Raw genomic sequence first — 27,546 nt, forward strand, 5'->3', positions numbered from 1 at the left:
GATTTGAGTGTTCTGTGCCTTTTGTACAAATCAACAAAACACAAATGCATCTAAAAATATGTCCTTACAATTAAATAAACATTGCAATTCATTATCTTTACAAGTGAGACAAAAACATTCACAAATAAACATTATGGGCCTGTACTATGAAGCTGGATGCCGTCTTATCACGCACCCAGGTTAGAAACACCTGGTTTAAGTTAACGTGTTGATAACCAGCTTTGTAGTACAGCTGCTCTGGGATTACTAATGTTTGGTTATGTGAAGGCTGCTATACAGATTCTTAAATAGGCCCTATAAACCAGGGATGTGTTTCGAGGACCTGATTATCAAAATTAATGCACTTAGAATATTAACCAATCTGGGCATTAACACATGCAACAACAAAAGGGATTTGTGTGTTTTTGTTGTTGTTTTACATATTTTTCTCTCATCTTTTATGTTTGTGTGTGTGTTTTTTTTTTTTTGTTTGTTTGTTATACAAATCATATTCTATAGTTTTGGTGTCATTTTGTACATTATTTGTACGTTATTCTTTGTGGTTTTGTCATTGTCTTATGTGTTTTGCCTTATGTGCAAATCTTTGTATTTTTGTATAATTTTTTTGTGTTTTTTTTGTAACTTGTATGTATCATTTTGTGTGTTTACTTACACTGTGTGCCAAAAGTTGTCCCCTGGCCGCCAGTTGCCCTGTGTCTGTTATAGACTATTTTACTTTGCGTAATGTATTTTTTTTCTTCTAACTTGCACGTCATTACATAAACCTGATCCTCTACCAGGCCTGAATATGCTAACGTTTAGCGGCCAACCAGGAACAATCCTGTTCCTGGTTTTTAAAGGTGCACATTTATTTATTTATTTTTTGCAATTGTTTCTGTCAAATAAGCATTCAAACTTGTCCTATAATTTAAATAATTCACATTGAAAGGTTCCTCTATAATAAAAAAAAAATAAAAACACATGGGGATGTGCGGTGACAAGTTACCAGATTGGTTAAATATCAGTAATCTGTTCACTTTAGTTTTATATCGGTGATTAGAAGACATTTGGCTGCTTGTTAATCTCTGGTAATGAAATACATAATCATCAAGTGGAAGCTTTAGTTTATCCTAGTGCTGTTATCATTAATAAAGACTTACTGCAGAACTAACACATCAAACACTGTAGTGAAATGAAGCTACTATGGCGTACGTAATCATCAAAGAATCACAATCCTCTTTCTAAATTGTTGTTGTGTCGAACACTTCACAGTGATTTAAGGAATTGTGTAAGAGCTAAATGCCATGTGTCCGGGTCGTCTAGGTAACAGGCATGACCCGCTCCTTTCATCACCACCACACTGTGGTTAGCCAGATTGCTCAGGTTACGGAAAGACACTTCTCCAAGCTGGGTGTCCTGGTCTCCGTATACGATCAACGACGGGATCTGAACAAAAAGACACACTACTTAAAAATAAGGCAGAAAAAAATCTACTTTCTATGCCAGGGGTGTCAAACTCATTTTAGTTCAAGGGCCAAATACGGACCAGTTCTATCACAAGTGGGTTTTAGGCAGCAAAACAAACAATTTTAACATTGATGTGCCAAAGTTTGCACTTCCAGTTCTAAATGAGGCATAAAGTATGGAAAGCATCAGGGTTGGGGTCCATTATAATTGAACAAAATAATAATAATTATAATAATAATAATAAACAAAAAAAAAATCCGGAAATCCGATATTCGTTTTCAGGCTAATATCGGACCGATATCTGATATTGATATCAGATTGGGACACCCCTAATACTAACACAAAAAAGGCTCAGACACCCACAGCAAAAATATTAAAACCTATATTTTAATTGATAAGGAAGCCTAACAAGATAACCATTACACGATAGATATTTGTTTTTAGTGTATTTTACATCTGATTTAGGACCCGTTATTATCATAAGAGATGCTAACAGAAAGCTAACACAAAAGGAAGGTTAACTTTCATTAAGCTATTTATTTCAGGCATAAACAATATATAAGCCAAGTGACGAATAATTAAATGCCCTTTGATTTATTTTTATTTATTTTTTTATCAATTTTCATTCAGTTTTGGGGAGATTTTGTGGAATAATTGGAGAAAAATTGCAGGATTTTGGAAAAAATGTTGAGTCCTTTCAACAGTTATTTACAACTGAATTATTTGGTCATTTACACAATGATTCATGTTTTTTCTGTCATTCACTTTCTCCTGCGGGCCAAATCGGATGCTCTGAAGGGCCTGATTTGGCCCCCGGGCCTTGAGTTTGACACATGACCCACTTTGTCTTGTATGCGGTCATGGAGGTGATTAATTATCCTAGCTAACGCCAGACACAAAACAGGACACACATTCACACACATACCGGTGCTTAAAACAAGAGACAATTTAGACATTTAAACACAGCCTTCTTGAAGAAGTTTTTGTGTATTTATTTTGTGTAGTATTTTCAAATTAAAAGACATCTGCATGAGGTTTTCGATTGTGCAGAAGTCAGCCATGATAAGTAAAGAGATTCCTGGCTTTTCAGGAAGCTGCACCCAATCAAAAAGCCCTCATGTCGACCTCTCAGCTGTCTGCAGTCGAGAACATGTCTGACAGCTTCTTTCCAACATTTACACCCACTTGAAGCTGTGATTAGCCAGCTGTGTGCAAGTGGGAAGCATCTCATTTTATTCCTGACACAAACCTTTCTGTCTCATATGTGTGAAAACACAGAATCCTCTCAAGTTCTCCTCCGTAAACTGACAAATCTGTTTTTTCTTTTGTTTTTTTTTTTCATTATGATACAGACGCGTCTTTGTGTGAAAACAGACACTCTGTCATTTATTTCCAAATTGTTGTGCAAGTCAAAACTTCACAAGTGACTCAAATCATTTTCAAGAGAGAAATAAAAGAAACCTGAGTAAAAAAAAAAACCCATTAAAGTGCAACAAAATCGACTGCGATACAGATCGACTCCATACTTAAAATGAACCCTGTGTTTCTTTGATAGCCACTTTCATTTTTCAAACTTTTTCTTTCATTTTGAATCAAAGCAATAACTAAGCAGTGCAGTCTGAGATCTGCCAACAGATATTAGTAGTAGTTACCACGGCTTTGATCAGCCTTGTTTGAACAAGCACCACTAAAATTTATTTTTACATGAAATATTTAAAGTCATTGAACAAAAAGTTAATTATAAGCTTTTGGGGTTAAATAGGAATTTTGCTGCTAAAAACATGTTTAATAATTAGCTGATCAAAGCAGATTAAAATTAGTTTTTATCTCCCCACCGTAGCTGATGAATGTTCATGTGGATTTGTTGGCTTTTTTTCTTGTTTCTTAAGAATTTTTTTATTTTAATAGCGCTTTGAGATGACTATTGTTGTCATTTGCGCTTTATAAATAAAGTTTAATTGAATTGATCTTATATCCTAAGCCTGCAAAAAAAAAAAAAAAAAAAAAAAAAAAATACAATACAATCCATGACTGTTGGAAGCAAGGAAATACTATTTTCATTGGCTTTTACTTGTTTCTGTGTTAGCAGGATTATATTAAAGGCACTTAAAGGGTTTTGACAAAATCCTTAGAACAATCATTACATTTTGAAGGAGATCCAGATCAATAAACTGATTTATAGGAGTAGTTTGAAAAAATTGAAAAACCCTTGCCTATCTTTCACCATTGGTGAAATTTAAAAAATGTATATCTCGGTTTGTAACTGACTGATCATTAGGAATTTGACTCTGTTATTTTGGGTTGGTTCCTCAATAATGATAAACATGATCAGGATCATTGATCCAGATAACTGCCAATATCCTGCAAAAAGGATATTTGGAGCTAGGCAGAGGTTTGCGCTCTCTAAGTGCCTTGTTTTAGGATTAAATTCAAAGTCTTCAAGAAAAGATTCTAAAGAAAAGGAACACACACACACACACACACACACACACACACACACACACACACACACACACACACACACACACAGTACCTTCACACTCTGGTACTGCTCTGCTGTGAATTTGTTGGTGCAGACGGGAGCAACAGGTACATAAGCTTGAACCATGTCCTGGTGCTGATGGAGGAAGGGGAGGGAGTACATCCCACTAAGAGACGGGCTGATCACCACCACTGAGCTCAGGCCCAGTTGCTCACACACCTCCTTTAGGAAACCAGCAGGAGCCAGTTCCCCAAATGCTGCTGGGGCCTTCACTGCCTTAGATCGACCAAGCTCTGCCACCAGACGGAGAGGACGCATTAGAAGATTTATAAATCTACCTTTCTTCATTGTTATTGCACTAATATGACGTTTGCAAGGATTCTTCACATGAGCAACTACAATATTTATATAATATAAGTGAGGTTGCAGGTGCTGGTCCTCGTCGCACTGAATTAGAATTAGCTAGCATTAGCCTAGAGTTAGCATTAACGTAGTGTTAGCATTAGCCTATCATTAACATTATCCTAGCAAGAGTATTAAATTAGCATTAGCATTAAGCTTGGATTAGCATTAACCTAGCAATAGCACTACCGTAGCATTAACATTATCCTAGCAATAGCATTAACCTAGCATTAGCCTAACATTAAAACTAACCAAGCATTAGCATTCATCTAACAATAGCATCAACACTAACCTAAAATTGTCATCAGCCTAACAATAACATTAACCTAACATTATTATTAACCTTGCATTAGCACAAACCAATCATTAGCATTAGTCTAGCATTAGCATTAGCCTAGCATTAACCTCTTAATAACATTAACCAAGCAATAGCATTAAGCTAGCATTAGCACAAACAAACATTAGCATTAACAATAACCTAGAAATAACAATAACCTAACATTAGCATTAACCTAGCATTGCATTTGCACAAGCCAAACATTAGCATTAACCTTGCATTAGCATTAACTTAGCATTAACAATAACCTAGCATTAGCCTAGCATTAACGTTAACCTAGCAATAGGATTAACCTAGCCTTAGCTAAGCATTGACCTAGCTGTACCTTAACATTAGCAACAAGGTTGAAAAAGGTTAAACGTATTAGCTGAACATGTTAAAGGTTGAATGGTTTATAATTTGTTTGCAAAGATTTGCTCCACTCTAGCTTAACCAGCTGTTCACTCTAAAAATGGGATCGGAGCTGAAAAGTCAATGCAGTTTCACAAAAACTGTCATGTAAAGTTACAAATTATAAAAATACAAGTATGAATCTCAGGAACTTTCTGAACGTTTGATAGCTTATTTGTCAGACAGAATCGAACCCCCAACCTCTTGATCAGAAGACGACCCACTACCACCTGAGCCACGGTCGCCCATAGATGCATCCGCACTAATGAAAGAAATAATCCATAATCAATGATACACCTGGCAGGTCAATGCCGACAGCCCTGCAGCCTGCTTTGGCCAGAGTATCCAGAGTACCGATGTTGAGCCAGTTTTCTGATGAGAAACGAATGCCGTGAAGAAGTAAAACCGACATTTTTGGATCTCCTGTGGCTGGTTGACTTTGTCTGTAGAAGAGCGGTGCACTGCAACCCTCCAACTGCACAAACCCCTCGGTCACCGTAACATCTGACATCCTGAAGAAAAACAAATGGATGGAAATTAGTGTTGTGCCAGTTTTATCTAGACAGATTCAACAATCAAAAAACTCAAATTCTTTAAAAATATCTAACAAAAAGATTTTGGGAGGAATACGTTGAAAAAATGAATGGAAAGCCTGAAGTGAATAAAGCAGAAAGCTACCACACCAGTGTTGATCCTTATTTTAACCTGTGTGTCTGTGTGTGGTGGATGGGATGGGTGTATTTTTAACTATGTAAAAGCACTTTGAGCTGCATCTGTTTGTATGAAAAGCATTTTTTTTTTTTTTTTTAAATAAATAAACATTGATTGATTGATTATTAAAGCTGGTATAAATATCCAAAAGCAAACTAATTGTATGGTAATTGTATTGCCATATTTATTAAAACTGGTTTGTAGCTTTGGATATTTCTAATATGTTGTTACACATTACATCAGCTCAGTGATGCTCATTAATATTAAACAAATGGGAAGTTCGTCACTCAACTTCGGCTTGTCAGGGTCTGTTTTTGTCCCAATTCTATCCCCTAATTCTCTTATTCTAATTAATTTATGCTTTCATTTACCAACATCATGTTTCTCTAACTTGAAACATCATATTTACTTAGGTTATTTGGCTTAAGCATGAATTTATTCAATATAAAACAGTGGTTCGTGACCCCATTTTTCATATCAAAATTTTCTGGCAACTCCTGAAAGTTTGTTATGTTGTGTTACAATTACAGAGTAACCAGAATTAGAGACAAAATGTCCCAGCTCAGATATTTTTATACTGCATTTTATTCTAACGAAATTTATATTTAAGAAAGTAAAAGTATAGAATACTGTACAGTTGTTTGAAATTGTGTGTTTTAATTGGGGGGGGGGGGTTAAATTTTTCATCAAATTTTTCATCAATTCATCATTTTTGGTGACCCCTTTTTAAATCCCAGGTGAACCCACATGGGTCACGACCCCAAGGTTGAAAAAAAAAACTGATATAAAAAATTAAAAGCTGAGCATTGTATTAAAAAAATTACATTTTTAAATGTAAATTCCATATAAATTAAATCTTTTCAAAAAAGTACATCTTATCAAAAGTTAAAACAATATATTTCATAGAAAACCATAATATATAATAAATAGTAAACGTATAATTGGCTTTGGAAAACCAATTATAAAATACAAATTTGCAGGTTTGATCGTACATGTTTGATCATCATAAACATGTGTTGTGGTGAATATTAAGATGTATGATTTCTGACAGGTTATTATGACAGAATTAAACCAAAAAATAAATCAATTACAAAATAATGTTACAGCTGTTTACTTTGAATAAATATTGTTTCCAATACTCAATGGTTATTCATATAAATTATATATTATTATGCTAGTAAGTGGTTATGACGTGTTACTGTGAATCTTAAACACCTGTGAGTGAAATGTCATGATAACAGTTCATTAAAAAAAAAAAAAAAAAAAAACGTATTAAACAATATTGTAAAATGTGACGTAACCAAACTTTTACACGTAAAAGTGATTTATGCTAATGAAACCAAATCACACCGAACATTTCTAGTAACTTTGTAAAAAGAGAGAAAAAGCTCTACACTTACTTTTCTACAACTCTTTTAGATTTGTGTCGCATTCAAACGTCCGCCCTCATTCAGTGATTCTGGTCAAAGTCTTCCTCAGTTTACTTTTGTTTGTTTTGTTTTGGTTTATTTTTGCTTCCAGATTAAACAATGACCCTCGTGCTCACGTGTAATAACACAGTAAACAGTATTTGCACTACTGTGGTGTGATTTATTCACTTTTGTTTTCTTTCTTACTTCCGGAAAACTCAGGCAGAAAGAGGAAATAGACACCCTGAAAATGTTCTACTGACATCTAGCGTCTGTGGGCAGTATTGCATGTACTTTTAGGTTCTGGCTTGTTTTGTTCGGGAATAGTGTTTATTTTAAGATATTTGGATTCAGTTTTAGTCTCCTCAGCTAAATTACTTTTATTTTTAGTCATTCTATTTCGTGTCAGTTTTAATGTTGCTTAATTCTTCTCCATGTTTAATCAACTGAAATTACTTTTACAATTAATGATTTGACTTTTTTGTGGTGTGTGTCAACTTATTCCAAAGTTACTTTTGATTAGCTAATTTAGCATCACTAATTATACCAAATTTGTTCTACTTTTTATATGTAATTAATTTAATTACATTTTATTCCTAATATAAAAGCTATACACATTGTAGTCCGAGTTTTACTCATCCCATGGATTCCTGCAAAACGGTTGCTACCAAACACTAATTAATGAAGACATTTTACCCAGAAATGCATTAACCTAAGGGAATCATTCTGTGTATAATATAATATAATATAGATAGATAGATAGATAGATAGATAGATAGATAGATAGATAGATAGATAGATAGATAGATAGATAGATAGATAGATAGATAGATAGATGCCTTTATATCAGACTCGGGGTCCATAAAAACACAGTGAACACATATAAAAAGGTCTAAGATATATAGAAATAAGATATTTGCGACTTATCAGTGATATCGGATACATCAGAGACATTACATTTAAAAAGTACTGTAATGAGAAGTGGCTACAGATGTAGCTGACTGTTGTTACTGTAATTAATTCTGGTGTCTCTTGTGTTTTAAGTTTTAATAATCCCTAAATTATGACGGGACATCTTTAAGAAATTGAAATGATAAAATAGATTTTTTTTTTTTTTTTTTAAACAAGAGATTTTCCCAGTCCACAGGGGCTTTATACATAATAAGCCCTATATTTTGACGTGAACTTTAGACAGCATGTTACACAGCCTGGTCACGTATCATTAAAAAGATGAACTCCCCAGAGGTGACTGTGACACTATTCAGTGTTTTCCACCCTTGGGAAAAAAGACGACACACAAAATGCCTATTATACATAAATAATTTAAAGTGTCATATGCTGGTGGGTATCTGTTTTTATTTTGATGCTACTCCCAGTCACGTGGAACATGAGTTGACATGACACGGGTGCATGAACCATCATTGTTGTGCCACTCTTCATTAATGATTGATACACGTATTGATTGTCTGTGTTTGAGAGATTGGGACCACTGTTTGATCAAGGGCTCAGTGTTCAGTTGGGGGTGGTCTTAGCTTTTGGATATTCTGTTTTCTTTTTCCACAAATGTAAGGGTTTTTCTCTGAAGGTGTATTTTATTCCAGTTCAACCTACAAACAGAAGATAAATATATCTGAAGAATATTAAGTGTTGTTACACACACAAAAATGACAACTTTCCTGCGTTGTTTTCTTCTGACAGTTGGACTGGTTTCTGGTAAGTTGGCTTAACTAATTAACTCAAATATTTCTATTATTGTTGTTGTTGTTGTTGTTGTTGTTGTTTGAAGTCTTTCAAATATATTATAAGTAGAATATATTGCGGAAAAATGTTAATCGCCAGTCTGTAACTTTTTTTGTAAGTTTCCTCATATCAGTGAGATTCACACTTAAAACATGTATATATTTGTTATATGCGTATCTACATATACTATCATATTGTTTGCTCAGACTTAAATAAAAAATGACAAGGATGATGACAAAACAGAGCCTGTTGTACTTTAAACTTTCACCTTGTAAAGCCTGAATCACTAAACACTAACAGTGGCATTCGTTTATCAGTTAAACTATCCTGGTTATGACATTTGCTATGAAGTGAAACGTGAACATTTTACATGAAATAAAAATTAAAAATAGAGTTAACAATCTTTAGGTTTGTTACTTGATCATTCGGGGGAAATGCCTTTGAGTGTTTGTATCAAATATAATGCACTCATCATGTATTATCTAATGATAAAAATAAAATATTTTCAAAGACGTTTTCATCTTTGCAAAAACATCAAAGTACTACTAAAACATATTTGTATCAACAGAGTTGGCGTCAGACAGTATTAAATGGGGGGGTGGGGGGCATTAAGAAACCCCCCCAAATATTTAAAATGGATAAATAAAACATTTAAACATGATCCCACTACACCAACAGCATACAGTATGGAGGCATATAACTTTTTTGTGAGCGGGTGGATCCACAGCCTCCACAGCAGTAACGGTGTCACGTACTGAGTTTACCTCCGTACTGAGATTATAACCCTAACCCTGACCTAAGCCTGACCCTAATCCAATATACAAATAAAACACGTGTAAATTCACTTTGAAAAAAAAAATAAACAAAAATGATTTTTTTTTTTTTTTTTTTAGCAAAATTAATTTACCGGTAGTGCACATGTGCAATCTCGACGTGAACTCAGTACATGAAGCAAACTTGCACAACATCCTGACGACGACGTTATCCTGACAGTCAAGGATACATGAGGTTTATTTGTCACATACATATATACTACTGCTGAATAGTACTAATAGCCACAAAAACAAAGTTAGTTCGCTAACATGCCTCTGACCAAGTGGTCGCTACAGACACGGACATCAGCAGACTCTGCTCCTCCCGGATTAAAATCCACTTTACGGCGTTGTTGTGTGAGCTCTTTACATTTCTCACCTTTGTGAACGACCATCTTCACTCTATAGAATATCTTTTCTTTTTCTCGGTTAGAACGATTGGACCAGTCATAAACTCCATAAAACATGGGCATTATGATTATATATTTATTCTCAAGCTTCACTTCCTGCCCTCCATCTGAATTTTTTGCTCTCGCTTTGTTGCGATGCAGCAATGTGAGTGACGTCACGTGAATCAACAGAGCAGGCTATAGACATTATTCACATTTTATTGGTTGATCCCAACAACAACTCTAGGGTACGTTCAATAGCACAAATGCTAAACAATTACGCCACAGTATATTATATCTATGGAGCAGACTCCCGTCTGCTGTCAGTGAATGGACAGTCAGTTAATAAAAAAAGCTCCCCCTGTAGTGGGAAGAGTGGGGTGGGGGGGCACAGTAGGTCAGCTGGGGGGGGCACTGCTCGCGAATGCCCCCTCATGACACCAACACTGTGTACCAATACCTTGAACCTAAAATTTAATCTACCTGAACTTGGAAAATTATGTTGATTTGTTTTATAATCACAAAAGACAAATAGATCAACAGAAAAAGGTTAAAACAAGAGTTCTATGTTTTTCATAAGCAGTATAATATGTGGTATGGTTTTCAGACAGTTGTTATGTTTAACGTTTAAAGCTGTGTTTGTTGTCCAAACCTGGTCCCAAAGGTCACATTTGTGCAGGCCCATGCCCACATGTTTGAGCTGGTACCACCTACAGTTGAGTCTAAATAAGACTAAATAAGTCATTCCTCTTTCATGACATCAATTACACATTAACAGGGTACCGCAGCCCCCTCAATGACTTCCAGAGATCCGAAGGCCGAGAGCTGGTTCCCACTTCATGGAATTCAGCTCGAGTGCAGATAATCCCAGGATTGAATTTAGAGGAATGTGCAACACGCTGCTCACAGTCACTGGACTGCAGGTATCGCACACAACCATTTGTTTTCATGCCTTTAATTCAGACTCACCATGTGAAAATCAATACTGATAGTAGGGTCAATTACATTTTTCAATTACTATTACGTCTTCAATTATCCATGCTCAATTACAACTCATTTACAAGTACGGTGAGCAGCATTTTTTCCCGATTACAAATAAAATTCCAATTATTGTTTTCTCCTGAAAGTAAATTATAATTGTGTTCTGAATTACAAAAGTTAAATTACAATTAATCACAATTAAATAACAATTATTAAACGTGCCCTTCCTCTTGTGTTAGCTTTCTGTTAGCATCTCTTGTGAAATACACTAAAAATTATTATTTATCATCTAATTTGTTTCTCATTTCTTGGTTGTTAGGCTTCCTAATAAAAAAAATATTAGTATTCATATTTTTGAAGTGGGCATCTGAGCCTTTTTTCTGTCAGTATACACCTAGATTTCTTACATTTTTTAAAAATGATAATAAAGAGAACTGACAGGTAGTGGTAAAAGTTGATCTGAGACATATTTTAATAACTGTTAACTACATACAGTATGTGTAAGCCATAGAACTGTAACATGGTTCTACAGGTTTGCGTTTAATGAAATTGCAAATTACAATTTCAATGGCAATTATCTGAACTCAATTACAGTTACAATTATAATAACATCATAATTGTAATGAATTATCATTTTAACCCCAACTCTGACTGATACCAGGGCTTTCAACCACGAGACCCGTCCAACAACCACCTGTAAACATCTTCCCTGGGTGGGTGATGGAAGCAACGCTGAGGTGAAGAGAAACGTGAACTGTGACTTATATGAGAAGAAAGGTGAGAGCTGTATAGAAACAAATGTGCGAACTCATTCTGCAGATTGCTTTAACCGGCTGTTTTTGTCCATGCAGTCTATGTAAGAAAGTGCATTGTGGGTAAAGGAGAGGATTATCGAGGGAAAGTCTTTACAACAAAAAGTGGACTCACCTGTCAGCAGTGGTGGTCCAAGTTTCCTCATGACCACAGGTGAGAAACATCATATTACACTGTTTTAATTCATCATTTTCTCATACATTCTGTCACCCTTTGTGGCAATGTAGTTACAGTTTCCACATTGAAGTGTGAAATGTTGTGTATAGAAATACACAAAGCAAGTTTATGTTGAATTGGTTACCAGTTTTCATATTGACGGCAAATGTTAATTTAGTATAGGTTTAGTTTTCTAATGGAAAAATGTCTTTTGTTTTTGTCTTCTTTTTATTTTACAGTCTGCTTCTATTTGGCTGCATCCTCACTATTTTCATCCATCAACTTTAATTCATATTATTGTTATTATTCTTCCATGTCCGATAACTTGTCCCCCACACATTTAGCTTTCAGAAGTATAACTCGCATTAATACATTTTCTCAGAGGGGTTATACCGACCCCAAGAAGTAATACTGAGGCGAATACCCCTGGGACATCAAAGGACAGTTGCTTTAATGTCACATGACTGGCTGCTGGGTCCTTTGATGGAGCGATTTTACAATATGCATCCTCACTTGCATTTTATTTTGTGAAATGCAGCTTTTCTGGTTGAAAATGATTTTAAACAACTGCATCTGTAAATGATTTATTTGCCTACTTCTACACAGAGATAACTTCTGATTATCTCATGTAAAATCGTGTCCCTCCATTTACACAAACTTTCCTGTAAATTTGCACTAATTTAAGAAAATTATTCCTGATTATTTCAGTTTTTAAGAGGCTTTAAACATGTTTGGTTTTTCATCTTTCATTTTTTGATAGTTAGCCAGCTTTTGTTTGCAATTACCTTTTGTCTAGTTTGAGTAAAGTGAAAAATATAGTGGAAAAGTGCTTTGATGAAGGTAATCAAATTGACAATATTAGTAATTATTCAGTATCAACAGTTAGAAACTAGTAGCCACAGGTGCACTGTGATTTTCGGACAGGGGTTTTAGTTTGTAACTCGAGTCCTTCATCCTCACCAAATATTCTTGACACGTCACAATGTGGATCCCACACAAGTATACAACAGCCAGGCTTCCTATCACAGTTACTACTAGGGGTGTCCCGATCCGATATGGATATTGGTCCGATATCAGCCACAAAACGAATGTCGGATTTTGTCTAACTGCATCTAAAATCTCTGATATAAGCGCTCCGATAAGTTTTTGTTGTTTTTGTCCCCGCCCTCAGTTGTTCCCACCGTATACTGACAGTATAAAATAACTGAAGTGAACTTGAATTCCTGACTATTGTTCTCTGTTTGAGTAACATCACTTGATCAAGCCTTTTCTAACATTCCACACTACAAAATAAGTAATAAAAGTATGTAGGATTCTTGCTGATATCATATTGCATCAGTATCGATATCGGCCAACATCCAAGGCTGCAATATCGGTGTTGTATCGGAAGTAAAAAAGTTGTATCGGGACATCCCGAGTTACTACTGTGAGCTTGGTTTGATGTGTAAATATTGTGACATTGCTCTTTCCTTCCTCTGCCCTGGGCAGTAAGATCTGTGATGGTGACATTACTTAACAAAAATAAATAAAAAATTTAAATCATAACAGGCGCTTACCAGAACATTGCTGTGGTTGGAAAGTGTAACATGTAATATATAATTTAAAATGTGGATATCTCAGTGAATGCTTATAGATCCATTTACAACAGTTGCACTGCTTAATCAACACTAGTCATCCTCTTCAAAGCGTATTCAATTCTTTAGATGTAGATCCCCTTTGGGTTTTCACTGGTCAAACTCTTTGTTTTACTCAGGTATACGCCTACAGCAACAAACGGCCTGGAGCTGAACTACTGCCGCAATCCGGATGGAGATCGAATCGGTCCCTGGTGCTACACGACTGACCCCGAGCATCGCTACGAGAGCTGCAACATCCCTCAGTGCAAAGATGGTAAACTCAATTAAATAACAACCCCACGCTTAATAAATTTAACTTAAAGATACTCACAAGATGGTTGTTGTTTACTGATTGATCGCTGTTTCCAATAACAAATAATATTAGCTCCTTTTCAGGCAATCATTTGATTAAAATTACAACTAAAAGTAACGGTTTCACTAATGTTCATGTTTATCTCACAGAGGTGTGCATCACATGTAACGGAGAAGACTACAGGGGACAGGTGGACCACACCCTTAATGGCAGAGAGTGTCAGCGATGGGACCAACAGTATCCACATCAACACATCTACCAACCTGAGAAGTACAGTCTTTTAAATCTGGCTACTTGTAGTTTGACCTGTAGATCACGCTAACACAAACACCGCTGTTAACGTTACTTTCAGGTATCCTGATAAGAGCCTAGATGATAACTACTGCCGAAACCCTGATGCTTCTCCAGTGCCGTGGTGTTACACCACAGACCCTGCAGTGGAGAGAGAGAACTGTGAGATCAGCAAATGCAGTAAGAACTTTGTTTTAAATACTCCAACATTTCCATTTGTACAACTTTTTTAGTTTGGAAAAAAAACAAAACATTTTCATCTCTTTCCAAATGTGTTTCATTTGGCTGAAATAAACAGAGCTTACTCCTGAGGTATCCAGAGAAACACTCAAATTAGGAATCCTCAATAAGTCGCAGTAATTACATTACTTTTTCAGTGTTTGTGCAAATTGCTTTCCAAAATGTGGGACCCTTGGGATTTAGCCTCAGTGACTGGCTTTGATTTAGAAATATTTCTATCAGCAGTGCACAGAGTTTTGTCAGTGACTTCAGATTTTATTAAACGTTAATTAAAATGTTTCCCCTTAATTTGTTTTCCTTTTTACAGCTACTTTCCATTTTGTGAGTGAGTTTCAGCTGTTTGGTGTATGAGAAAACAAATGTATATTGGAGAACAGTTTTCTATAACTGCCAAAGATATTTATCAATGTTGTTTATTTTTTTATTTTATTTTTTTGTTTCAAGCTTTTACGCTTATAGCTGATGAAAATGTTAAATATTTACAAGTACAAACATTTAAGACAACCAGGCTAATGATATTTGATTTAAAGTGACCCTGGCAGAGGGATTTCTACATTTTAAACAGAAATTGTGTAAGCTTACATCTGCAATGAGGACATTTTCAAACAAGGAAAAAAGCAGTGGGAGCGCAGAGGTTATATTATATAATTATATTAATCATAGGCCTCACCTTTCTATATTTTTATTTTAATAATTTTCTCTTTTTCTCCTAAATCCAATGAGGGAAAGAATAATGATGGGTTCCCCTGTGTTGGAGGAGCCGGGATATGGATAAGAAGAGATTAGTGGAGCAGAAAATATTTGTCAAGCAAATTACGCCATCTTGTGGGAAATATATATCGTTGATGCACCTTTTATTAGAATGTTCTTCATGAAATAAATCACCCATCATAAGTTAGCAATTAGTAGCCGAGAGCAGTGTTTCTCGAATGGGGGTATGTGTACCCCTAGGGGTACACGATGGCACTACAGGGGGTACTTGAGAGAAAGAGAGGGAGAGAGTGGCAAATTAACAAATACAAGCATTGAAAATATCAGGGTTTACAAAAAAAAATGATAATCATAATAATGATGAGGACATGATCTTGATTAGAACGTGAATTGAAAATACATGGGGGTAGTCTTGGTCTCACACCAGGGGGGAGATGACTGGAAATGATAAAAACTATATAAAAAAAAATAAAGAAAAATTGATTCAGGAGGCACTACACATATGTCATTCCACTTATTTGCAAAATTTGATTCTTTAAAATGTGTGTTATCACTCATTCATTCCATCTCAAGGGGCATATCCTCCAATAAATACATTTGAAATTATGCTCTATAGTATTTTCATAGTGTTCTGAGAAAAATGTTGTAGTCAGACAAAGTGGGTACTTGTATTCAAAGATAAGAGAAAGGGGGTACTTGTATTCAGAGAAAGGCGGTACTTGAGCCAAAAAAGTTTGAGAACCACTGCCAATAGATAAAGATTGTGAGGTTGATGACTCACGTGCTTTACTTGTGCATTATTGTGTAAAAATATAAATCCCCCAAATGTTTGTTAATGTTGGTTTTGTGACATCCATCAAATGTTTGCTGAGTCATGTAGTCACTACAGTAAACTCTAAGTTGACAGGGGTGATGATTAAAATGTGATGATGATGTTTTGAATTTTTTGAAGTTTGAATTTGTCTTTCTCCACTTTATTAGTCATCATAACTATTTCCAGTTGTGGATTAGTTATGATGACCATTCCACAACTGGTTTCACATATGATGCTTTCAGGTTTTAGATGAGCATTAAGAAACTTTACTTTTCAAGTACAAAGACTTCAAAGCACTTTTATTGAATACTCATCATTGAATATTATCCTTTGTTTAATTGACACTGTGAATTCTCATAATAACCTCAGAGAATAGATATGAGCTGGTAGTTTAAATTAATAGATTTACAAAACTAACTTTATTGTCTTTATACTTTAAATATAAATACTTTGCTTTCTCCTCTAGCTGAAGTTGCTGTGGAGAAACGGCAGCGGTCCAGTTTAACATCCAACTGTTTCCGTGGTCGTGGGGAGGATTATCGTGGTAAAGTCAATGAGACAACATCAGGTATCCCCTGCCAGCGCTGGGACGCCCAGGTCCCTCATGAGCATCCCTTCTACCCAAACACATATGAGTGCAAGTAAGTAAATGTAGCTCATGATGGAGAAAAGCAGTGTTTGAGGACCATTTCTGGGATCCTAGAAGTTTACCACTGTCATTAACAAAGACCAGCTGTAGTGATCATCCATCATGTCAGCATCGACTATTAGCAACTCTCTAACAGAATTAATTTGGGAAAAAATATTTGATGTTCATTGCAGCTCCAATGATCATTTAAGGCAGGGGCATCGAAGTCATTTTAGTTCAGGGGCCAAATACGGAGCAGCTTGATCTCAAGTGGGCCACAAATTTTATGTGGAAAAATTTGTAATTTGAACATTATTGTGCCCTACTTTGCACTTCTATGAGTATATAAAATGCAAAATATGTAAGAAACTGACTATATCCAAGCAATAAGTGATAAATATCAGCCCCAACAGGATCTTCACTTTCAATTTCCTAGATTTTGTGGAAAGGAAAATATTATGTAATGATTTGAGGAAAATAAAAAGAATTTTGAGTTTTTTCAACGATTTAACATTAAAAATGACTGACATCATGCGTAATAAGCACCAGGAAAACGGGCATTTTTACTTTCTCTTGCGGGCCGAATAGGATGCTCCAAGGGGCCGGATTTGGACCCCGGGCCATGAGTTTGACACAGGTGATTTAAGGTGTCACTAATGTGCCAAATGACACAGATGTGTCTTGCACAGGGGTTTGGAGGAGAACTACTGCCGTAACCCCGACGGGTCAGAAGCCCCCTGGTGCTTCACCTCTGTACCAGAGATGAGGACCGCTCTCTGTCTGCAGATCAAACGCTGTGCAGATGACATAGAAGCAGAGGGTATGTAACGTCACGGTTTCTTCCCACAAATTTGTCAGATTGTCTCTGTTGTGAAGATAATTATCACCTGATTATTTAAAATCTACTTGAACTGCAACTGAGTTCAAAATACAAATTATTCTATAATCAGTGTGGTTTCCGTACATTTTCCCATCACAACATTTTATGTTTTAATTCATAAAATGTGTTTTGGCTACAATAGTCAGGCAAACTTGAAACTGTGTTGAACCGTTTTTATAAATAAATACTTCATTTTGATATACATTTCATTCATAGAATCCACAGTAACCTTTTTAAGTAATTATATTGAAATCTTAAAACACAAACCTGCCATTGCATCACCTTAGAAAAAGAGATGTTCAATATTAGCTTTTTGCCAATATCCAGGAAGCCGATATTGCCCAACACTAAATTTCCGATTTTAACCAATACTGATATTTATCGTACATAGACCCTCCCCCACAGCTATCTTTATGGGGTTTTGTCTGTTACAGGACTTGATCCGCTGGAGTGACTGTGGATTACTTGGTAGAGGGGTTTAGAGGTTGGAGGTTTGATCCCAGTGCTATACCTGTCTGTGTCTATGTGTCGAAGTGTCCATGGGCTAGACACTGAACCCTAAGTTGCTCCCAATTTTCGACTAGTGACTGGCAGCTGATATTATAAGGCACTTTGAGAATACCTTGGTGGTAATAAAGTCTATAAATCAAAACCATTTACCTTTTTTTTTTTTTTTTACCATTTGCTATCACCCCTTATTGTCCCTAGCGTACTTCCATTACGTTACGTGATCTTGCAGCATTTCTCTCTTGCAGTTGTTTTCGGGTTTGTGGGTTTTTGGATAAGCGGAAGAAGATGGATGAATGGATGGATGGATGGATGGATGGATGGATGGATGGATGGATGGGTTTTCGGCCCTTGCATCATTTCCTCGTTTATGTGTTTGTGTGTTTTGCTTGCGCTTCTTCTCTGTGATTCCTGCATTTTTCGCTTTCACCGTTTTTCTTTTGCCAATATCGATGTAGACTGATATTACATGAAACAGTAATATCGGCCATCTCTGCATAGAAACATGTAGTTAAAAACCTAAATCCAGCTGACAGCTTTAGAAGATTTTTTCTGGTTAATTTAACAACTTGTTTTCACCAAAATGAGCACACACAATATTTTTGGTCCGAACCATTGTGTTTGATTATTCTCTTCCTGCTGTCTTTGTCAGATTGCTACCAAGAAAATGGAAAGAATTACAGAGGAGTTGTCCGTAAAACTCGTAAAGGCATCACTTGTCAGAAGTGGAACCTGAACACACCTCACCGGACCAAGTATGATAATTATCTATTTATGAAAAACTGAAGAACTTTTTCATCCAAGATTATAGCCATAACACAAATCCTCTGTACGACAACAAAGAGTTGAAAGAATACATTCTTCCAGATGTTATCGTGTTAAAATGGCCTTACATTTTTAAGAAAAACTCAGAAACTGCTTTTGATCTTGCTGTTTGCTTCTTGTTTTTCCAACCATCATTTAGTTTAACCTTACAGTGCATTTCAAACACATTTATTGTTTTCATCTCATGTAGTTTCAAAATGTTCTGCACAATTTTCCAGGATAAACCAGAGGACTCATCCAGAGGCTAATCTAACAGAAAATTACTGCCGTAACCCAGATGGAGATCAGCATGGACCATGGTGCTACACCACAGACCCCAAGACTGAGTTTGACTACTGTGCCATCAAGCAGTGTGGTAGATATATCTGCCTCCCGTCTGCGTTACAGCACTTTCAGCTGTTCATTGTACTATGTGGTAGGTTGGCAGACTATTGAACTATTCCTCTGTTGTTCCCTCCACACAGCGGGAGAGAAAGTGTCCATTACAGAACCAGTAGGTTAGTTTTACTAAGAACATTTCCACATTGTAACAAGTCTACAGATATGGTCTCAACTGAAACATGCTATTGTTTACGTGACCACAGAGAATGTGGAGTTCAGTGAGTGTGGAAAAAGGGACGATCGTTTACCGAGGACGATGTTGCGCATTGTGAATGGTGTTCCTGGGAACTCGCCATGGACAGTGAGTCTCAGAGACAGGTGGGTCCAACAACTGATTAAAGTCGAAGCACCCAGCCAAGATTTAGTGCATGACCTTTGACCTCTTTGTGTGCAGGAAAGGAAACCACTTTTGTGGAGGATCTCTGGTTAACCCGAGATGGGTGATCAGCACAAAGCAGTGTTTCTCCTCCTGGTAAACTTCCCTCATTAAAAAAGCTTTATGTATTTTTCAGTGTTTTTAGCCTGTGACAAGGTGTTCACACCAGCACTGTTTGGTTTGCTTTAAACAAACCAGAGCTCATTACATGTGATGATAGTCTGCTTTGTTTTGGGCAGCTGGGAAAGTCGACCTAAACCTCACAAAAGTTTTAAAGTGTGCTTTTTTATCCAAAATCGAGACTTCTTCCTCATGCTTTTCCCTTTCTGGTCAGTTCTTAGGCAAACAACAAACAGCTATTATTATCAAGACATTTTAATCTCTTTTCAAAAGTTACATTTTAAAGCCTTAGACAAACTTTTGGTTAAATGCTAGACCAGGGTATTTGCAGGAATCCTGAGGTTAATGTCAATACCTTTTAGAGACTTTTTAAAAAACCTTTAAAAAAAATGTGAAGACCTCATTGCCACTTTAAGTTGTTGTTAGCAACACATCTTTAACAGTCGTAGTTTGCAATTTAACAGAAATGAGGTCAGCTGAGAAGGAACAAAACTCAAAATAATAAATTAAACTAAAGGCAGGTTTATTGACATTCCCCTCAGGCCACAACAAGTAACAACAGTTATTCAAGGCCAACTGGTGGAAAACAAGATGTTATTACAACATGATCAAAATGTAGGACATGTGCGTGAGAGTGTGTGATTTGCTTTCAATCATCTTCTCTGTGTCCTTCAGCTCTTTGAGCTTTTCTTTGTGCCTTCAGCACAAGGTGTTGGACTTGGTGGTAAGTTGGGCCATTATTGACTCAGATTTTCCTTCTGCCTGCTCAGCAAGATGGTCTGCATCTATTGGAAGTGTGTTGCACACTTTATACAGGATTCTTCAGCTTCTCGACTTTAACTGCATTTATGCCCATCGATGTTACGCGAATACTTTTCTTACAAAGTGCGCAATAGGCTTCCCAACTGACTTTATCCAATCTTTGAATTTGGGCATCTTGAGCTAGGAGTCAGAGAACCTGCACTTTCCCATTTTTGTTTTCATCTCATCTGTTTTCACGCCAGAACATTCGCTGTCACGTTACGTCCCACCCGTACGTGCACCGCCCCGAGGCAATCGAGCTTCAAGTACGCAACCGAGTCAAAGCTTGAATACCAATAAAATTGTATACCTCATAAAATTGTGACTAAGACTTTTGTAATAGTTTTTAAGGGCTTTCATTTTCAAACAATTAATGTATCAACTTTTAATACTTTTTAAGACCCTGTCAACATAAAGCATTAGAGGGGTCTGCTGGTTACTTTTGTAAAAGATAGTGTGAGCAGAAGTTGGGTTTGTGTGTGATCTATTAATCCTCACTTTAAGAGAGAGCAAACCTCCTCCAAGTGCCAAATATCCTCTTTGCCAGATGTTGGCAGTTATCTGGATCAGTGATCATGATCATGATCATTCACACTTCAAAGGCTCGTAAGAAATTTCTATCCCATACAATAGGATAATATAATGTCCCAATTGTATGGGTACCCCCGCAATGAAATGCGCAAACCAGGTCCGATCCAGATGAAACTTGGTGGGGTAATTTTTACCAATCATGAGAAAAAAGAATTTTTCTATTTGATTTTTGAAACTGATCTAGAATCAGTATATTGATCTGAATCCCCTTCAAAATGTGATGAAATCTATGGCATATGGGATATATTTGATTAAAATGTTGTAAAAAATTAATTGAGTATTTTTGATATAATCCCACTAAAAGACAAACAAACGGAGGTAATTGTTGCAAATAGAAACCGCTATATATTAATATATATTATATATATATTACAAATACCAGCGTTTGGATGATTTTTTTCTGTAACAGATCTTTAATAGTGTTGATATCAAAGTATATTACCACTCAGAACCAACTTGTACTTCATTGTTCCTTCATGTTTATTATTTTTTTAAAGTTTTTTAACTTCAGACAAAAGATGGGAACATACAGATTTATATTAATTAGATGTTGTGTGCTGGACAAAACCTGTGACGTGTTTAATGAGACCTCTCAAATTCTGATCAAGCAGCAGAAAAAGATCCTCTGTTGCACACGTGGACAAAGAAGAAGCAAAATGAGAGTTTTAAAGATAGACGTGAACCTGTTAGTTTGGTCATTTTTGTCTAATATTTGCCTAATAAAAAAATAATTTTGGAAATTAACCTGTACATATTGTATTATCTGCATCATCTCAGCAAGGAAGCCACATGAACAGCCACATACAAACTATTATCTGCCAGGCAAGCAAATAGTATATACAACCCTTGTTTGAAGTCCTAATTACTGATATAAAAGTATATTATATACATGTTAAAGCAGGCGAGTGTCACAGCAGTAATGTCTTTCTTTTTTTTAGCTTTAATGTGTGATAAATTTTGGAAGACTTGGTGTGTCTCTGATGATGTTAAGCATTTTAAGAGCACGAATGTAGCATAATGGTGCCTATTTTTGCATTATATTGAAGATATTTTTCCAATATTTGATTGAAGAATGTCCGATACTACTTTTTTCCAGAACGAGTACGAGTACAAGTACTCAGATTTGTGTACCCACTATAGCGAGTATCAATACAAGTACTAAATTAACCTGTTTTTAAACTTCTTCTGGACAATTTTGCGTTATACAAACTTAGAATTGTCACTCTCACTAACTTTTAAGTATTTTAAGTATTTTCTTATTATTGTGTCTGATAACAGTATCGTGTCTCTCCTTTTGTGTGTACAGCTATGTTGACCTGCCCGGATACTCTGCCATGATGGGAACTCTTTTTCGTGACCCTCAGGAAGATGAGCCTGGTGTGCAAACCATCCCACTCACAAAGATCATCTGCGGACCATCAGAGTCTCAGCTGGTCATGCTTCAACTGGAAACGTGAGCACAGTTAGATGTACCCAAACACACACACACTCACCTACCAATATCTGTTTCTCTAATTATGTCCTTTTCTTTGTTTAAGCCCGGCCCAGTTTAATGACCGCGTCGCTCAGATCTGCCTCCCCCCTGAGCGCTATATTGTAGCAGAGGGCACTATGTGTGAGATTGCTGGTTGGGGGGAGACAAGAGGCAAGTGTATTCCCTAAATCATCACTGAGTGAAAAACTTTCTTGTAACTCTTGTGACAGTCACACCTTCTCTTTATTCTTCAAGGAACTGGTGACGAAACAGTCCTCCACGTGGCCCACATTCCAGTACTCAGTAATAAAGAATGCAAAAAATATTTCAGAGGTCGTGTTCGGAAAAATGAGATGTGTACCAACTCTTTCCAGGGTGGAGTTGGAGCCTGTGAGGTAAATAACCATCAATGCAAGAACATTTCAGTACATCATAGTAGAACTGGATACGATTAAAAGCCTTCAGGATGTTGTAAAGCCAAGATTTTTTAGTGAATGGAGAATTTTTTAACTTTGAACACCCTACTGATGTATTGCTTTGAATATCTCGCTCTGTCATTGATTACTAAAAGCTCATCAATGCTGCTAAGTACCTTTCATACCACTAAAACATAACACTTTAAAGTGCTTTTATTGCATAGAGTGTTGTTAAAAATTAACAGTTTGACTCAAACAGTTAGGTCCTTTCAAGAATGACTCAACTCCAAAACCATGCACTCTTTTCTGCTGAATACATCCCAGATAGCACGCATACATCTCGCCGATGTCGACATTCTTCTCCTAATGCGTCATTTTGTGTGTTTTTACCCCCAAATCGGTGATACCACTTTTAAAATTGTAAAACTGTAAAATGCCACTTCCATGAAGCTTTTTTTGTGCTGGGGCTCTTTTGGCTATGTTGCTGAAAATACATTTATGATCATGAACTGTGTCTCCCTTTATTTTGTCCACACATAATGAGCTACTTAGTGGTAGATTATTGTTTTTTTGTTGTTGTTGTTATTGTTGTTGTTGTGATATTGTCATATTCCTATCAGATTTAAGTAAATACTCGACTATGGATATGGCGATATTTATACTAATTGAATGATCTGAGCTAAATAATCTTTAATCCATCGTCCAAACATCGGCCAAACGCCGATGTCTCTGCAACATCTGCCCAGTGAGCAAACGCTCTCCATAATTCGTCTCGCTGATGCAACTTCATTCATCATGCCGACGTTGGCGAGATGTATGTGTGCTATCTGGGATATATATTTGCTATTTAGTAGTGCTGTTGATTGATCCAGGTTCAACTCTCAACATTTTAGTCAAAGTATTTCAATTGGCATATTTTGTTGTAAAATGTAAGAGTGACTGCCCTCTATGGGTTGAAATCCAGCTATTACAATTACATTTTACTATTGGTTGAGAACAGATTTTGTGACATTTTGGGACCATCTTACATCATGAATAAGCACTGTTGGCCCCGCCCCTTTTATAAAACGAGCACCTGTGGGCTATACAATCTGTGAACATAGAGGTATATTGAGTATTAAGTTGCTAGTTAGCATAGCATAGCATTGATTGTTCTTTGGAGATTTTATAGTATAGACTGAACGTGTCGTAAATGCTTCAGAAGCCCCGCCCATAATTTTTAAAAATTCACTTCCTAGTGGCAGGTCAGCAAAAAAACCCATGGTTTACACTAAATCCTCCAGCGTTAGTCTTGATTACTACATTCTGCTGAACTCTGCTCCAACTGCTACAACTGAACCGAAGTGACACCTTTCATTAAAAACCTGAAATTCTTGTTTTGGTTCCTGTAAATGAAGCAATCACTCATAATGAAACCACAAGATGTTTTTAAGCTCAGCAGTGACAATGCCATCATATCATATCATATCAAAAGACTGGCTTAAAACTATTGTTTATGTGTGTCTGCAGAGGGACTATGGCGGCCCTCTGGCATGTCAGAACAGTGACTGCTGGGTCCTGGAGGGTGTGATCATACCCATGAGGCGCTGCGGACATCCGGGGCTGCCCAACATCTTTATCCGTGTGTCTACATATGTGGACTGGATCAAGAAGGTCATGGAAATGGCTTAGAGACTGTCATCAGAGAACAGAACCGAAACGTTTTCAATAACAGCAGCATCACTAATTCAACTTAGCATGCATGTTGAATAATATTACTAATCAACCTGGACTGACCCCAGGTAAACTTTCTTCTGTAAACACATGGGCTTCAAACACTACATACTCGTAATCATTCGCAACCCCACACTAAGTAGTTGTTGTTTTATATTTCTCACAACTCCTAAAGTTGTCTTATTTTGTGTGAAAATTATTCTTTTAAAGCTTTATCTGATCATCTTTGATGTACAACATCTTATTTTGTTGGAGGTCTCAAACACAGTTCCCTAAAAGTAGTCCTGCATATTTTAGGTGTCGCTCTACTTCAACACTTCTAAATTGAATGCATCTGTCCTCATCTATATCTGCACAAAAACTGAATTATAGGTCTTTTAGTATATACATATGTGTTGAAATTGGGAGAGATCATGCACAACTTTGGCTCTATGGAACTGAAGTTTGAGACCAATCTATAATTATAACGATGTACGAGATCAAGCTCTAACGCTATGTACATGGGCAGGATTGAAAAAAATACAATTGACATACGTGTAACCTTTTGGAACTAAAAGTCAGGGACTATCTGTAAAACTTCTCAAATTCTGGTTAATTTGGATAAAAATACAAGATTTACCCCAGTAGTTTTTTGTTTGTTTTTTTCAGATTTTTCTATTAAACATGTATGTTAAAAATAAATCTAGCCTTGTAATTGCAGAAGAGTCACAGCCCAGTGATATAGTGGTTATCACAGTAAGAACTGTTGGTTTAATTCTTTAAATGGGGAACTTTCTCTCTGGAGTTAACCTGTTCTTCTCTTTCTAACTTAGGTTTCCTTTTTTAGTTCTTTGTTTTAATGATTAAGCAGATACAGATAATGAATGAATAAAAATGTCAGGTATGCTCGGGGTCATTGACACAATACAACTGTAGCATTCCTTTGTATGTGTTGACAGTGTGTACAGTACAGAATGTGCAGCAGATATAACTTGTGTCTTTAAATGTTTTCCTGTTTTACTATGTTGCCATTCAGTAATAATAATAATAAACCATAAATTCCTGTATCTGTAAGTAACTTATTATAAAACCTTGTATAAATGATTAGCTACTTCTTAACCAGAGGTCTTTGAAGGGTTTCCGGTCCTGTCATTAATTCACCAGCCAAAACAAACTAAATAGAGAGACGAAAGAAAAAAAAAACAAGGAAATGAAGTGAAACCCTTTTGGTTTAGTGATGATAACAGGAGCTAATTAATCTATAATACTAGAAGGTGTAGGGGCTTTACAGCATGGCCTCAACCATCCAACATCCCCTGCAAATGCACCCATTCTTGTACACTGAATGGAGCTTCAAAAAACCTTCTTTGGCCCAACGTTCTAAAGAAATCCCTCCACTGCCTATCTTTTGATGCCTGACCCACCTCCAAAGACCTTCTTTTGTGTCGTATGCAGAACTGTATGCACTGCACATTCTTTTTAGCTCTATAGGAGGATTTTTGTAACCTGGTCCCGATGAGCCCACGGAATTCAGCTTAAATAAACCTCAAGATCAGAGTCCAATCCAATTTCAGGCACTCTGTGCATTTCAGAAGGCCACTGAACTCTCTCAAACACACAAAGGCAAACACACGCACATGTGCACTCTCGCACATTAAGACCCACCCACCCACCCACCTCTCTCCACCTCATCCTCTATTCACCCATTCATCTGTGTGCTACTTTGTCTTGTAGATTTTCAAGCCAACATTTCAAATTTGGTCTCAAACAAATACAACACTTTTTTAAAGCTCAATAGAAAGTAGAAAGCCGGATGTATAGAAACTGTTCCACAGAATAATGAATGTTTAGTGGGTTTTGAAATGACAGGACAACACACCTCATTTCAAATAAACTGTATTCGTAAAAATACAGCAGATGACTAAGCAACTTTCTGAATTACTGACGTTTCTCAGTAATTCAGCAACTTCTGGAAAGGCTGAGATTAGAATAAAAAGTTGTAAATAAGAGAACAAAGTACATACATGATAAATGTTTTGCATATCATGATAAATCCCCCAAACTTTTTTTTTTTTTTTAATTTAAGTTGGATTTATGACTGTATCACGTCTTGAACGACACTAAGCACAGTTCAGTGAAGCAGAAAATGTCTTTTGGTTCAAACCTTTCTCTTCACATCTATTCGTAAATTAGCAACTTAAACTTACAACACCCAATGTCATATTTGGTAATGCTGAGTCACATAATCATCAGATCTCCAAGAAAAATGTGCTTTAAGAAAAAAAAGAAACTAACACCAATATAATCCTTCCTCCTAATCTAAAATGAAACACTAATTCACACATTTCACACATTAATTTACCTTTTTAACAAAGAAGTGTGAACAATTTTTAGGGTTTGGGTTAGGGTTTACGGTTAGGTTTAGTCTTAGTCGCGTGACCTAAACTGGCCAATGAGGGGCGCTGCGTATGGCTAGAATGTCGGTATATTGATACGTCAACCATACGGATTGCCACTGTCTTATAATATTGTGACCACTGAAGTGACGACCCAGTCTCTTAAGGAATCTTGAAACTGTCACATAAATTAAACCTGAACCTAAATCTGTCTCGCCGGGTGGATGTGGTGGTGGAGGACCCAAGCGCAGAAAACCAGATTTATTTTACAAAACTAACAAAAACCCAAATCCAAATAAACAGAAGCACCACAGCACACAAGGAGGGTAGGAACGGGCCACACCAGGGAGCTAATCACTCAACCCAAACACACTGACATCACTGGGATGTGGAGACACAAACTGGA

The 27,546-nt window shown here is 36.4% G+C and overlaps 2 protein-coding genes across 2 annotated transcripts; one reads left to right on the top strand and one right to left on the bottom strand.

Annotated features, from left to right (window-relative positions):
* Positions 1 to 422: 422 nt before the first annotated feature.
* abhd14b (abhydrolase domain containing 14B) lies at positions 423 to 7,372 on the bottom strand. The gene is made up of 4 exons (XM_028446994.1): positions 7,169 to 7,372; positions 5,355 to 5,569; positions 3,980 to 4,221; positions 423 to 1,425 (listed from the first exon to the last, which is right to left on the bottom strand). The coding sequence occupies exons 1-4, from the start codon at positions 7,198 to 7,200 to the stop codon at positions 1,246 to 1,248; spliced, it is 669 nt and encodes a 222-aa protein (XP_028302795.1). The 5' UTR covers positions 7,201 to 7,372; the 3' UTR covers positions 423 to 1,245.
* A 3,170-nt stretch (positions 7,373 to 10,542) lies between these two features.
* On the top strand, positions 10,543 to 24,893 carry mst1 (macrophage stimulating 1). Its single transcript, XM_028446129.1, has 18 exons — positions 10,543 to 10,568; positions 10,850 to 11,041; positions 11,761 to 11,876; positions 11,951 to 12,065; positions 13,822 to 13,958; positions 14,147 to 14,267; positions 14,350 to 14,468; positions 16,520 to 16,694; positions 17,371 to 17,501; positions 18,721 to 18,823; positions 19,112 to 19,248; positions 19,358 to 19,390; positions 19,478 to 19,592; positions 19,669 to 19,746; positions 22,469 to 22,615; positions 22,701 to 22,807; positions 22,892 to 23,031; positions 24,562 to 24,893. Exons 1-18 carry the CDS (start codon positions 10,543 to 10,545, stop codon positions 24,721 to 24,723), a joined length of 2,154 nt encoding a protein of 717 aa, XP_028301930.1. The 3' UTR covers positions 24,724 to 24,893.
* Positions 24,894 to 27,546: the final 2,653 nt, after the last annotated feature.

This window comes from Gouania willdenowi, chromosome 5, assembly GCF_900634775.1.
Source record: "Gouania willdenowi chromosome 5, fGouWil2.1, whole genome shotgun sequence".
NCBI lineage: Eukaryota > Metazoa > Chordata > Actinopteri > Blenniiformes > Gobiesocidae > Gouania > Gouania willdenowi.

Bases quoted from the DNA above. Each gene is read 5' to 3' on its own strand.
- abhd14b (XM_028446994.1), bottom strand. From the start codon at position 7,200: ATGCGACACAAATCTAAAAGAGTTGTAGAAAA. The intron at 4,222-5,354 runs GTGTATCATTGA...GTCTGGTGGCAG, and splicing joins TGTCGGCATTGACCTGCCAG to AGCTTGGTCGATCTAAGGCA. The intron at 1,426-3,979 runs GTACTGTGTGTG...CTTTTTGTTCAG, and splicing joins AGCAGTACCAGAGTGTGAAG to ATCCCGTCGTTGATCGTATA.
- mst1 (XM_028446129.1), top strand. From the start codon at position 10,543: ATGCCCCCTCATGACACCAACACTGT. The intron at 17,502-18,720 runs GTATGTAACGTC...TGTCTTTGTCAG, and splicing joins AGATGACATAGAAGCAGAGG to ATTGCTACCAAGAAAATGGA. The intron at 19,747-22,468 runs GTAAACTTCCCT...TTGTGTGTACAG, and splicing joins AAGCAGTGTTTCTCCTCCTG to CTATGTTGACCTGCCCGGAT.